This window comes from Dipodomys spectabilis, unplaced genomic scaffold (assembly GCF_019054845.1).
Source record: "Dipodomys spectabilis isolate Male_0828 unplaced genomic scaffold, ASM1905484v1 ptg000098l, whole genome shotgun sequence".
NCBI classification, from domain to species: Eukaryota; Metazoa; Chordata; class Mammalia; order Rodentia; family Heteromyidae; genus Dipodomys; species Dipodomys spectabilis.
Window position 1 is genome coordinate 9897678 of NW_024870775.1, and position 14608 is coordinate 9912285.

At 47.5% G+C, this 14608-nt stretch overlaps 1 protein-coding gene across 1 annotated transcript in view; it reads right to left on the reverse strand.

Annotated features, from left to right (window-relative positions):
* The window catches only part of Sdk1 (sidekick cell adhesion molecule 1), an 836641-nt gene that overhangs the window by 96337 nt on the left and 725696 nt on the right, over positions 1 to 14608 (reverse strand). The window contains exons 26-28 of the mRNA XM_042686840.1: positions 11110 to 11225; positions 9469 to 9658; positions 6825 to 6923 (exon numbers count right to left, since the gene is read on the reverse strand). Coding sequence (XP_042542774.1) covers positions 6825 to 6923; positions 9469 to 9658; positions 11110 to 11225 — 405 coding nt within the window. The remainder of the gene's footprint in view (positions 1 to 6824; positions 6924 to 9468; positions 9659 to 11109; positions 11226 to 14608) is intronic.

Below are 14608 nucleotides of genomic sequence, written 5' to 3' on the forward strand. Positions count from 1 at the left end.
AGAAAACCGGAAGTGGTGCTGTGGCTCAATCGGTAGAGCACTCGCCTTGAGCTGAATAGCACAGGGACAGTGCCCAAGCCCAGAGTTCAAGCCCCACGACTGACAAAAAAAAATAAAAGAAAATAATGTAACAACTATGTACTGAGTATTTTCACCATATTTGATATGCTAAGTCATCAAGAAATGTTCTAAAGAAGACAGGAGGACAGGTACAGGTTTTAGATCATTGTCTTGAGCATGTGCAGGTGTGGGCATCCACAGGGACAGGGCCATCTGCGTGTCTGTCCTTCCTTGCATGTCACCACCAGCACTGGCTGCAGGTCTGCCTTTGACCCCTGACCTCTGGCATGGGAACAGAGAAAGGACAATATCTACTTGGTGTGGCCCTGCTGAAGACTTAGTAGTTAATGCATGGAAACTGCAAGGCACAATGTCATCACTCCTAACCGCAGGAAATCTGGTTATTATTTTCTATTTCCTGATCAGTTTCTACGCTGAGCCAAGGGGACAAAATTCCTCAGCCCCTGGGTTCTGTTTGTACTTTCATCTTAAATAAAGATGCTGTCGTTTTTCATCCGTGCAGGTCTGATGAGCCTAAAGATGAATACTGATCTTTCACTCTGGCACGTTTAAAAGACTTACTTACTGGCTGGATTACATGAGTCTTTCTCCATGCATTCCTGGCAAAAGAGGCCGCTGTGTAACCGGCCTGGCATTTTCAGAGAATAATGATAGACGGCAGTCAGAGACAAGAGCGTTTTCATGAAAGAGGCTGCTTAGGTAATTACGGCCACAGCTAGGTGAAACATTAGCGTGCTGGATTTCAGCAGGCAAGGTCAGGGGCCGCGGTGTGTGCGGGGAGAGAATGGATATGCTGAATCAATAAGGAGGCGCAGACTCAGCCAGGGCGAAGCCCTGTTTTTAAGGTGATGGGTGAATTATGATAATACAGACATTCAAAGGAGCAAGGCCACACCGGAGGGGACATTGATCCGAAGCAGAGATTAAAACATGGAGTGGGAGGCCTGGGCTGCCTTCTGAATCTGCCTGCAAGGTGGAGAGAGCATTGTCTGCCTAGAAAAATGGAGTTGAGAGAGGGCATGGGCTACAAGCATGAAACATGTTCCAGAATCATGCATTGTGTGAGACACAAAGAAGAGCTGCTAAGATGTGGGGACAGCCTGCAAGTCCTGTGTGTGTGTGTGTGTGTGTGTGTGTGTGTGTGTGTGTGTAACTTAGCTCTTTGAAACCTGGTGCCCAAGAGCTGGCACAGATGCCTGAGGTGGGCAAACCTTCAGAGACACTGATTCAAAGCTGTACTCTTACATGGCAACAAAAGAACAACTGTCTGTGAGCTGACCTGATGCTCAGGTCTTCAGAGCAAGGCTACTAGCCAGGACTAGCAATGGTGACCCTGAGTGTCTGATGGAAGGTGGTGACACCTCCACAGTCACCCATGAGGTGGGCAGGGACACAAGCAGCCGAAGAGCCTGGGGAGCCTGCAAGCCCTGTTCGATGTGTGCATGGCTGTTAGCGATAGTGCATCCATATGAAGGTTGGGAGTGGAGGAACATAATGACAATGGGGCCAAATAGGGAGTTTGTAAATGTGAATTACTTCAGCTGAGTGCCTGATTCCCACCAGAGTCCCTTGGCAAAAAGCTCAAGGTGAATGTTAGCCCTAGGTGGGTAGGAAGGCTCCTGATGGAGGTGAGCAGGAGCAGAATATGGGGTATGTGGCCAGGGCAGCTGTGTGGTTCTGAAGGGTGTCTGGTGAACAGCCTGGCAAATAGGGAGACACGTTGTCTGCAGGCTCCTTCCTCTATGGGTCTCCCAAAGGAAGGTCTGAAACGCTAAAAAGCTCTCCATAGTAAAATATCTGTGCAAATAAGCAAGTGTTTTTTTTCCCTCTCCAGGTGCCTGCTGGTGTTTCATGCTGTTAATCTCCTTTGGAAATGCAAGAACATGTTTGGATATAGATTACAAAAGCGTGAGGCTCAGAGGTGTTTACACACTCAGAGAGGGGGCATTGATTCAAGGTCTCTCTGGATGTAAAGCGAGTCACACAAAGAGATGGTTTTCTTTCCACCCTCTGAACTCCAGCCTGAAGCTTTAGAAATTGTTTCCCCCATCTTTCTTGCAGCTACTGTTTGGTGTGCTGGCTGTAATAATATACAGGTGACAGGTTACCTAGACAACATCTATTACAACCAAATACCATTAGAGCAAAAGAGGCTCGAACTCCTGCTTTTGTGTATTACAGGTAGGTGGATCCGGCACTGGTTTAGCATCTGTTGTGCTCTGGTTGGCTTCCCCAAGTGTTCCAATAGTACTTGTGTCTTAGTTGGGCTTTTGTGGTTTCAAGTAATCTCCAATCCCCTGTTCCCATAATCCTCTGTCCCAGGGATTTTAGATCAGAATCTGAACATCAGGGACATTTCTAGGTTTTTCTCCCTCTTCTTGAACCCTCAGCTCCAGTTGAGAGAGGGATGGAGAACAGATCCACACATGCACCGAGGTGTATGGTGTAAGAGGGAGACAGGATACTGTATGTAGGGACCCTGAGGGGCAGGCCTCGAGCCACAGGTGACCAATTACCTGTGTTTCCTCTCAGAAAAGCAAGTGTAGAAGGTATCCTAAAGAACAAATGAGATTTTTTCTTTTCTTGGTGCTGGTACTAAGGCTTGAACTCAGAGTCTGTGAGGCTTTATTGCTGGTTTTGTATCACTTGAGCCACAGGTCCACTTTTTTTTGCTGTTTAATTAGAGATAAGAGTCTCCTGGACTTTCCTGCCTGTGCTGGCTTTGTGTTGTGGTCCTTATATCTCAGCCTCCTGAGTATCTAGGGTTACAGGTGTGAGGCACTGATGTCTGGCTGTAAATAAGATTTAAAAGTGAGCCCACTCAAGAATGTTGGGAGGAGGCACTGTAAACTTTTAGGAAGTAAAGGAAGGGGTGGTATCATCTAAAAAAAAAAACAAAAGAAATATACTCATTACCCAGCTTAGGGAAATGGTAACCCCACTGTATAACACCCTAACAATAATAATAAAATTGTATTTATTTTTTGTCGGTTGTGGGGCCTGAACTCTGGGCCTAGGCACTGTCCCTCAGCTCTTCAGCTCAAGACAAATGCTTTACCTCTTGAGCCATAGTACCACTTGTGGCTTTTTCTGCTTGTGTGGGGCTGAGGAATCTAACCCAGGGCCTTATGCATACAAGGCAAGTACTCTACCACTGAGCAATTTTCCCAGCCCCTAAAATTGTATTTTTTTTTGGTCCGGTTGTGGGGCCTGAACTCTGGGCCTGGGCGCTGTCCCTCAGCTCTTCAGCTCAAGGCTAGCGCTCTACCACTTGAGCCACAGCGCCACTTCCGGCTTTTTTCTTTTTGCTTATATGGTGCTGAGGAATCGAACCCAGGGCCTCATGCATGCAAGGCAAGCGCTCTACCACTGAGCCACCTTCCCAGCTAAAATTGTATTTTTAAAAAGTAAGCCTACTGTCCATGTGGACAGAGATTAAGGCTGGACTGGGGAGCCAGATGACTCTTTAGGAGCAAAGTGAAGTGTCTGTGGGTAGAGACGCACATGAAGGGTGTGGCAGAGACTCTGGGCAAAGGAGTCACAGTGGTTTAAACTTCCTCACCACAGCTCAGGTAGAAATTTTATTAGAAAAATCCATTCATGGGTTCATGGGGTGTTACTGAATCATCAGGACAGTGGATCTGTTCTTTATTTTGAAGTCAGGGCCTTGTACCTTGCTCGGCTGGTGCCGAGCCATTTCAGTCATACCATCCCCCCCTCCCCCCAACCCATTTTGCTTTAGTGATTTTTCTGGATAGGGTCTTGAGTTTTTTGTCTGAGGCTAACCTTGGACTGTACAGATCTTCCTATCTCTATCTCCTGCATAGCTGGGACATCCTCAGGGTCTCACTAACTTTTGCTCAGGCTAGCCTCAAGCTGGGATCTTCTCAACTAGCTGGGATTACAAGCATAATAAGCCACTGTGCCTGCCAGAGTAGTGCTGTAGGAAAAGCCAGTCTGACCAGGTCTCTTGCATGAGCCCTGTCACCATACAATGTCCTGTATGGCACTGCGTGACCCTGCAGGTCCTTGATAGCAAGAACACTGCCATTACATGAAGCCCCTGTATCTCAGACCTCCTGGAACTCAGAGAACCTGGATAAAACTTTTATTCCAATGAAATCTGGTTGTGCTATGTACTTAACTTTCTATAATTCTTTATAATTCATTTTTAAGTCTCATTATTTACTTTTCAGGGTGTCTTTGACATTTGTTTTTCTGATTATAGAAATACTCTGAACTTGGGGAGGAATAAACCATTTTCTCTTTATAAAGTATCTACTAGCCTGTGGCATTTAGTTGTAGCAACAGAAAGCACAGCAAGGAGACATCTGCATATATCTTACAGGATGAGCACAGGTCCCTGGAAAAAGGGAGAGAGGGGAAAAAGGGAGAGAGAGGGGCAAGGGAAAGAGAGAAGGAGAGCAAGAGCACCTCCCCCAACCATGTTTGCAGGGAAGCCCAAGCAGGACAATGCCAATCAGAACACTAAGTCACCTTTATGAGAAACTGCAGTTGAAACACACACTGTGCTCCTCCATGTCACTTGCAGTTCTAGCCAAACCTAATCCCTAAGGTCAAACACAGAGGTTCTGGAGAGGTAGGGTGGGTGGAAGACCAGTGAATGGAGTGGAGGACCAGTGGGTATGCAGGACAGCAAAATGGGGACAGGGGACCTGGCTTCTCCTCAGAGAACTCAGATCTATGAACTCCTGGGGCTGCAAGTGACAGGTCAGAATGCAACACTCTGCACCTCTACAGATAGTGTGTGTGCTGTGCATGATGCCTGTGTATCAGGTGTCTAACCCTGCTTGTTCTAGGAAAGGCTGCCACCAGGAGCACTGGGCCTGCCTGAGCCCAGCAAGCCCCTCTGCCCTCTGTGAGGTCTGACTATAGCTTGGGGCCCACAGCCTCTTCTCAGCCAGTGCACCTCTGACCTGCTCACATCACCAGGAGCACATTCTCCAGCCCCCTTGTGCCAGTGACAGCAAGAACTTGTGATTCTAAAGGTCTCCTAATTCACAAATGCTGAACTTGTAGCTAATACTTCCGTCCGGTGGTTCTGGAAGTCTCATGCTGGAAGGTGGCAGTGAAATGAGCCTTGGGGGTGAGGGTGGAGGCTCTAGGAGCATTCCAGGCCCACTGAACACAGTGAGTGCAAGCTGCATTAAGTATGTACCAGCCCCTTCGTGCTCTCTCTCTCCTTCTCCCTCCCTCCCTTCCCCCCCCCCCCCTCCTCTTTCAACAGAGTTGCCATCTCCAAGGGAAAGGTGATTCAATCATTTTCTCTGCCTGAAGTATGTGGGTGACTCCCTGTTGTTTTCAACATAGGATTTTAACAAGGCTTCTTCTTTTTTTTTTTTTTTTGCTTATGTGGTGCTGAGGAATCGAACCCCGGGCCTCAGGCTGCAAGGCAAGTGCTCTACCACTGAGCCACCTTCCCAGCCCTTCAACATGGGATTTTAAGCACACACACACACACACACACACACACACACACACACACACACACACACACACACACACAGGAGACATATTGTTCAAACCAACTCTTACATTCCCAAGACAAAAAACAGGTAAAATGGGTGACTTTTAATACTTGTTAGTTAGGCTTCGATTGAAAACTATACCAGAAATGGCCTAGATCGGAAGCTTCCTGAGCCCAGCTTCCTGGAGGTCAAGGCCTGAGTAAATATTCTGGTCTAGAGCCCTATGCTGGGGCTCCAGTTGGGGCCTTTGTCTTTGAACACCCAGCTGAGCTTAGGACACACTCTGTAGGGCACAGGAGGGCACTCACTCACTGCCCCGCCTGGAGATAGGCCTGGACCTGCCTGGCCTCCCATAAGCAGTATCTTCCGTTCCAAGCCAGAACCTACCACTTTCCCCTCTTCCATGGCTGTGGAAGCTAGTTATCTTCCCAACTCAGCCAGGAGTGGCCTGCAGGGCATTTGGTGACTCTGCCTTCTGTCACTACTTAGCACCCAATGTTCACCACTGGTGTCACTGCCTCAGTGGGGCTGAGGACATCTGGAGGATGGACAAGTCTTCCTTCTGCTTCCCATCATGCACCCTGGCATATATAGCTTCCTCAGAAATAAACAGAGGAGTGGATGCTAGTTGTGAGTATGATTTGCTGCCTTTGGGGAGCTGGGTAAAATTAAGATTTTTCATCAGTGCTATGAGAGCTGCTTTTCTAAATGGAAAGTGAATGGTCAACAAATTTCCTGGAAGCCGAGGCCTACATTTCGCCTCCACTGCTCAGCTCAAGCCTTGCAACACAAGAGAGTTGTTCCCAGCAGCACGGAGCAAGGACTGGGCCTGTGCTGGTCATGAAAAACTAGTCTTCTACCTCATCAGCACAGCCTGGAGCGGAAGGAAAGTTGGTTACAAATGGCACTGCCATGGACCATGAACCAACAAAAGAAATTCTGGGTTAGTGGAATGCAAATTTCATTCCACAGCAAACCCTTAGCACACAGCTCTGGAAACAGTAGAGGGGCCCACAACTGTCTCAGTTCAGAAAACACTATGCTGTTGCCCACATAGTTTGTTTTTACATTTGGTTTTTATATGTTATGTTTTTATGTGGTTTGATAAAAGTCTCATAGACTTTCCTGCTTGGGCTAGCTTGGAACTATGATCCTCAGATCTCAGCCTCTTGAGTAGTTAGGAAACAATCCCATCAAAACAGTAGAAAGCACATTTCATTGTCCTCCCTCTCCTCCATCCCTGCCGCTCCTTACCCAGAATCACACCGTTGGGCTCCTCTGGGGGCTGCCACACAATCCGCACGGCTGTGAGCCTTACTTCGGGGAACACCAGCCTCACTGGGGGGCCTGGGGCTGAAGGGAAGCAGAGTGTTATAGGGTCCTGAGGCCAGCTGCATGCTGTGATCACTACTGAGAAGCCACTTGTGGGGGTGGATGTGCCCAAGGCTGCAATGAATGACTTTTGGAACCAAACTGTGTGGTCCTCTAATAATTTGGGGAAAGCACCTCATTTTGATTGTTTTTGGGTGCTGGTAGTGAGGCTTGAACACTTGTTCTTTAGCTTTTTTACTCAAGGCTGGCATTCTATCACTTGAACCACAGATCTCCTTGTAGCTTCTTGGGGATTAATTAGAGATAAGAGTCTCAGACTTTCCTGCCTGGGCTAGCTTGGAACTGCGATCCTCAGATCTCAGCCTCTTAAGTAACTCTGATTACAGGTGTGGGCCACTGGGGCCTGGTAACACTTCATTCTGAATCCTGCGTGTTTACTTTCCAGATGTTGAAATCTTATATACTATGCTTGCCTGGCACTGGTGAGGATAGTGCCCCACAAAGCTGGCATGAGGTTCACTAACTGTCTTTGCAGAGTGTCCACTAAGCTGGAAGTCGAGATTTCACTAATGTGTGTTCAGATTCCACCTGCAGAGTGAGGACAGACAAGGTGGCTTCGAAGTTCCTTCTAACTTTAGATGGGGTTACAGCTCCTGATGAGCCACGTGTCGGTGCCTTTGCTTCCTATTCCTGCCATCCCTCTCCTGCTGTGTCCTAAGAAATTAAGAGCTGATATGCACATATGCACGTGATAATTCTCCTATATGCTTTGGTGCCCCAATAATTCAGACAGCAATAATGTCTCATAGAACCATGGAAGAATAGGGTTGAGGCCCCCCAGAAAGTCTATTTGCTTAAAATGAGTAGGCAAGTTGGTACAAGACCTGTGTGAGAACTTTGGTGGGACTTAATCATGAATTGATTTGCAGGTAAGAGGCGATGGGCAAGGGGCGATCAATGAAGAAACAGGATGATGTGTGGAAGGGCCATTCTGGGAGGGCGAATTCTGCCTCTGGCTATGAACTTGAGAACAGTATTTTAAACTTTGCACATGTGTTATGACACCTCTGTTTGGTAAAATAAATGTTCTGTGGAAGCAGCAGGCTCCCAAGCCAGGACTAATTCACAAGTACGCATGCTCTGACATTGGTCTTATGTAGCAGTGATCTGTTGAGCCATCCCTAATGCTGGGCATTTGGATTGGCATAATGAGGAGCAGGGAAGGCGTGTTTATATCAGACTTGTGAGAGAAGGTGGAAAATTCCACAATGAACCACCACGTCCTTTAGGAAGAGCAATGATGCTGGACCTGGTGCCAAGGGACAGTTTCTAAAGTGCTCTTTCTAAGCCAGGCCCCAGTGGCTCACATCTGTAATCACAGCTACTCAGGAGGCTGAGATTTGAGGACTGTGGTTCCAAGCTAGCCAAGGCAGGAAAGTCCATGAGACTCTTATCTCCACTTAACCACCAAAACGCTGGAACTGGAGCTGTGGCTCAAGTGGTAGAATGCTAGCTTTGAGCAGAAAAGATTCAGGCCCTGAATTCAAGTTCCAGTACTGACACCACTATCCCCTCCCTCATCTCCTCCCACTTAACCCTGGCACAGACATTCTTTCTTTTTTATTTGAATAAGTAGGAGGACTTCATGCAGTTTGCAGTGAAAGTATAAGTACTTTGTGTTTCCCCTGTGGATCCCCATCTACCTGAACCCCTGTGTTGGGGAAGACAAAAGAAATATGTGTGGTACTCTGCTCTCCCAAGAGACCAAGCCCAGCTCAGGTATTCTCCAACAAAGGAGAGGTGGTTTCTTTCTGGGGAGTGGGGACTGCGTGTTTGGGGCTCATTGGTTCCTTCACAAAGATGCTTAGGCAAGCCTGCAGTTATCGCACTTATATTACACGGTCTGGCCCTCAGATGGGTGTTTTGGGGGCTCAGTTTTTTCCTCCTCTAACATATTCATTGCAGTCTGCTTAATAATGAAAATGTGAAGGAGCTAACCTTTAAGCGTTTGCCATCCACAAGGTGGAAAAACATATTTACTAATGATTTAGACTTCCATAAAAACAAAGATAGCAAGATGTGCTTGTTACTCAGTCTGGATATACAGGGGCCTGGGGACCCTGGGAGCCGTCAAACACACTGCTCCACACGTGGGAACGTGTAATTATCTCTTATAATGCAAACGGTGAGACTCGGCAGTCCCATGAGAAGCGGGCACATGGGGCCAGAGAGGATTTTTAACTGGATTTGTGCAGGTGCCATCCAGAGGAACAGCTCCCATTTTACAGCCTGGCCCCTCTCTTGCCAGCACTGCCCATGGCAGAGTTACGATTGGAATTCTGCATAGGTTCATAATCAGGCTGTAAAAATCCACTCCAGGCTGAAATTGGCCATATAAATGCTCAGTGACTGAAAAACAATTTTGTTTTGTTTCTCTCAACTGGAAAAAAAAAAAACTGGTTTGGAAAATTACATTACAAACGACCACAGTCCAAATTGTTTGGATTGGAAAAGCAAGCCTGGGAGGCAGTAAGGCCAACGTGGGGGGCACCAGCCATGCACGTACCGTCATCTTTGGTGCGCTCGAGGATGAGGGGCAAGCTGGGGACCCCGTTCCCAATGCGAGTGAATGCCAGCACTTGGAGCTCATACAGCACGAATTTGCGCAGGCCAGCCAGCAGTGCTGACTGGGTGTGGTTCCCTCGTACCACGTGGCTCCGGGGCTCTTGGTCCAGGTCTTTGGCTCGGTACAGAATCTGAGGTATCAACACGCAAGCGCAGATGGTCATGCTACTGTGGGTTTAGGAAGTGGCCTTGGCAGGCCCTGGCTCACTACCATAAGGCCATTGTGGATTTCTCCATGCGGGGGAGCCGTGAAGGCTTTTGGATCTAACTTCTATGCACTGGCACTTGGGGAGAAGGAGGACCATGAAGCAATTGTCCTCCGGAATGGAAGCTTGTGTTCCTAACTCAGCCCACAGCTTAGCAAGCTGGAAGCCTGGCTGCCATTGCACGAGCTGAAGCCCTCATCGCAGACATGGCAGCTTCATTCACCAGAGCAGAGTCCATCATGTGCACAGAGGCTTTTGCCTCCTTTGAGAGGAGCTTGCTTTCTCAGTCCCACAGACGCTGGGTTCTTGCCCTGGAACACCTGCTGTTCTCAAGAGGACCTGAGGCTCTACTCTCCCGTGCCACAAGCAGGGCCACCTTTTTTTTTCTGGTTGTGGGGCCTGAATTCTGGGCCTGGGCGCTGTCCCTCAGTTCCTCAGCTCAAGGCTAGTGCTCTACCACTTGAGACACTTCCGGCTTTTTCTGCTTATGTGGTGCTAAGAAATCGAACCCAGGGCCTCATGCATGCAAGGCAAGCACTCTACCACTGAGCCACCTTCCCAGCCCCAAGCATGGTCATCTTAAGAGATGCTCTTCAAGCTTTTCCCCTCGCTCCTCAGCTCCAAAGTTCTAGCCAGCACAGCCTCTCGTGACTGCTCTCAAGACTATGGCTCCAAAGCAGTGCAGCAGAGCTCTGGGACCCAGGAATGGGGCATGGACCACTCAGTGGGACTGCCACATGTCACACATGTTACTGATTACCATGTATGATGGGACCATGTCCTGTGTCACAGGACTGTCATGTATCATGGGATTACCATGTGTTAAGGAATTGCCACACATCACAAACTAGCATATCTCACCAGCCTGCCATGGGTCATGGATCCAGAAGGGTGCAGTTCAGATGCCCAGACAAGAAGGAAGATGTGTGTGGACAGGTGGGGGTGGGGGCGGGGCAGGAATAAGCTACACAATGGAGACAAGAGGAGTCCACACCCAGAGCCCACAATGCAGCGCATAAGAGAAGCACAGCCTTTCTGGTCATTCCAGGGAAGTTCATGGAGCCCTTAGCACCTTTGATTCTCACGCCAACTCTGGGAAGTAGTTCCTGTCATTGTTTCCATTTCACAAGCGAGGAGCCTGAGGAAAGAGTCTGGTAACTGGCTGGAGAGGGCAGGGCCTGAGTGCGTTTCGCTTCACCGTGGGTCTGGCATTTGACAGACAGTTATACGAATGCCTCATTCCTAGACTGTGGTGAGCTCAGCTAAGGCAGCTGCTGGACAGTCAGGAAACAGCCCTGTGTGGTCTGTCTGTGACAGGAGTGGGCGTGGGGTTTCCTAGCAGCTGGGTGAGCAGAGGAGGTGACAGTCACACATACCTTATAGCCCAGGATCAGCCCATTCTGGTCCTGCTCAGGGACGGAGCTCCATGTCAGCAGGATCTGGGTGGAGCTGACAGCCTGGGCAGATACATTGGCAGGGGCGGCCGAGGGAACTGCAAAAAACGCATTACACAATGGGCATCAGAACTCTACAGGCTTCTACAAATAAAGATCCAATTTCCATCCAAATCATCAAGTTGTCCTTGAGATAGCAACGCATTCTGAGTGTTCTGTAGGGATCAGATCAAACCTGCAGGCACGGAACAGATATGTAAATCTCTCTATATTAGCAACCAGTTCCATAAACCCTAGGTATTTAGAACTTAGATTTTACCTGAGTCCATTCAGCGAGAAAATAAGCTTGGTCTGCTTTCTGTAATGACTTGTGGAACTGCGGGCTTTCATCTTGAAGAGGAAACCCTCCCTTTCACAGCGATGCCAGCTTGCAGGCACCACAACAGAAGGCGATGGGGACAGGCTGGCCATGCAGAGGGGGGCAGTGGGGGGACACAGAGAGAGGGAAAAGGAGGTCGTCTCACTTGGCACCCCAGATTCCTAAGGGAATTTCATTCTCACAGTGACCCTATAAGGCAGGGATCATTGACCCCTTTCTATAGATGAGTTCCGGAAGGTGGAGCAAATCACACTCCACCCTTTTGGCCCTCATGCTTGTAAGGATATTTTCCTACTTCTATGCAACTGTGGCACTGTCATGTAACTAACTGTCTCAACAGCCAGACCAGGATGCCCATATAATGTATGGAAAGGCAACAGTAAAACCTTACAGACATGGGCTTTATATTCCAGATAATCTCAATTACTTCACTAATTTTCTTGTGGAGCATTTACACTTGAAAGGCTGTTCAAATAGGAAAAGGCAGACCTGGGCAAGTTCTAAGCTAGTGAGAGGGGATGCTTGGTTTGGAACTGCATCTTAGCACCCCTTCCATCAGGGTCACTTCAAGGTCACTCTATCTTTCATACAAGCTGTAGGGGATAGAGCTTGGGGATCAGAGTGACCCAGTTATGCCCCTTCTCCCCAACCTCAGGAATTTTCCCAGAGGGGAAATCATGGCTAGACTCTCAGGAGGGCTGTGTTCCCCAAGAAGGGCTGGTGCCCAGTCCAGAGGTTCTGGAGACTGTGTCTCTCCCCTTCCTTTTTTTTTTTAAATGTTTTTTATTGTAAAAATAGTGTACAGACAGATTACAGTTACATGAGTAAGGATCCCCTTCCTTTTTGTAGCTACACAAAGGACCTCTCCTGTCTGCTTGGCTTTAGCGGGGCAGGTGAGTGAGTGTGTCCCTGAGCTAGGAGAGGTTAGCCCAGCCAGGTTCAATCTCAGGGGCCCATCTTACATTGCAAAGGGAAGTCAGTCATCAGCCCAAACAGTGGATGAGCTTTCTTCCCAAACATGTCAGTAAAGGGTCATTGCTGCTGTTATTCAGTCATTCAGTGGATGAACTGATGTGTCACAGAGAAGGTCGATTTCTAGTTTTAAGTTTTACTCAGCTCTGGGAAGGGAAAGAGGCCTGTCCCACAACCCCAGGCCCTAAATGTCTTCCAGCTGCAGCATCCTGTGACTCACACTCCCCAGGCCTGGAGGGGCTCTCAGGAGGAATCTAAAATGCCAACAAGACTATGGCTAGAAAATGGATTATACTTATGCATAGTTTATTGAAAGCAAAAAATGTATAATTAGTCTGTAGCTCTAGCTACTTGGGAAGCTGAGAGAAAAATCACATTTTGAGGCCAGGTCAGGCAGAAACGTTTGTGAAATCCTATCTTGAAAGTAGCCAGCAAAAATACATACATATATACATATTTTAAAAAACACACCCCAAACAGCTGGGCACTGGTGGCTCACACCTGCAAATACTAGCTATTCAGGAGGCTGAGATCTGAGGATCATGGTTTGAAGCCATCCCAGGCAGGAAAGCCCATGAGACTCTTTCCTCTAATTAATCAGCAAAAAGCTAGAAGTGGGGCTATGGCTCAAGTGGTAAAGCAATAGCTGTGAGCAAAAAAGCTCAGGGGCAGTGCCCAGGCCCTGAGTTCAAGCTCTAAAACTAGCACAAGAAAAGAAATGTGAGCCTATATATTGATCAGATTTACTTTTCTGACTTTATTGAGAACAAGAAACCCCTAGGGTGCTATATGCCCTCAGCAGTAGTGCTGTATTCTAAAAACTCCGCCCTTGTCTGAAAAACACCAGGCCATCGTCATAGCAACCCAAATGGTCCATCTCTCAGACCATCACTCTTTCCTGCTTTGAAACTCAAGTGCCCAGTTTTCACTACAGACCTGCAAATCATCACTGATTTATTTCCTCAGATGGGCTCCTCTGTGCATCCATTCACAGAGGACCATCTATGCTCCCAAGGAAGGAGGGCAGCCTGGTGACTTACAGCCCAGATGCTGTACTCTCAACATGGCTGAGTTTCTCACAAGGAGAGAGTTAGGAAGGGCTCTTAAAGATGAAGAAAGTGGCAGAGTTCTGGATTAAAATTTCAGTGAATTCAAATACCACCAGGACAGACTCTGCCATCTGGTTACAAGGTATGGTTTTTAAGGACTGAAAAGGAAAAATCCTAGCCTCAAAAGTTGTGAGGCAGATTTGATTTCTAATCTGTCATCTTAAATTTTCGGACTTTCTCAGAAATTCCCCTTTCATACAAAACATCTAAAATGTTTATTTTAAGCTGGGCGCTGGTGGCTCACACCTGTAATCCTTGCTACTCAGGAGGCTGAGATTTGAGAATCACGATTCAAAGTCAGCCTGGACAGCAAAGTCCATGAGACTTATCTCTAATTAACCACCAGAAAACCAGAAGTGGTGTTGTGGCTCAAGTGGTAGAGTGCTAGCCTTGAGCTGAAGAGCTGAGGGACAGTGCTCAGGCCCAGAGTTCAAGCCCCAGGACTGACAAAAAAAAAAAACCCACAAAAACTACAAAGCTTTATTTTCTCCTTGTCCACCATGTTTTCCTTCCTCCAGGATTTCCTACTGTTGTTCCTCATGTGGTCTCTTGATTTTTATGGCCTCATTTATTTTTTATATTATATCATAGAATGTCACCTGTTAGACTGAATTCACTTCAAATCTACAAATTCATTTAATGTGATTCAGAATGTTCTGCCCTGTGTTTATAACCTTTTTTTTAAATTGTGAAAATACTGTACAGAGGGGTTAAAATTACATGAGCAAGATAATGAGTACATTTCTTATCAAGCATTGTTGCCTCCTCCTTTGTTTCCCCTTCCCATCCTTTCCCATCTCCCCCCCCCCCAATCCCCTTCCCCTGCAAAGTTGTCAAGTTCATTTTTCGACATAACGATTTGTACTACAACTTTTTTTTTTTTTAGAAAAAGTATTTCTGCAAACTATACTCTGTGTGTGTGTATGTGTGTGTGTGTGTGTGTGTGTGTGCGCGCGTGCTGGTCCAGGGACTGAACCCAGAAAATCTGGTCATTGTGCTTGAACTTTTTTCTCAGGCTGGC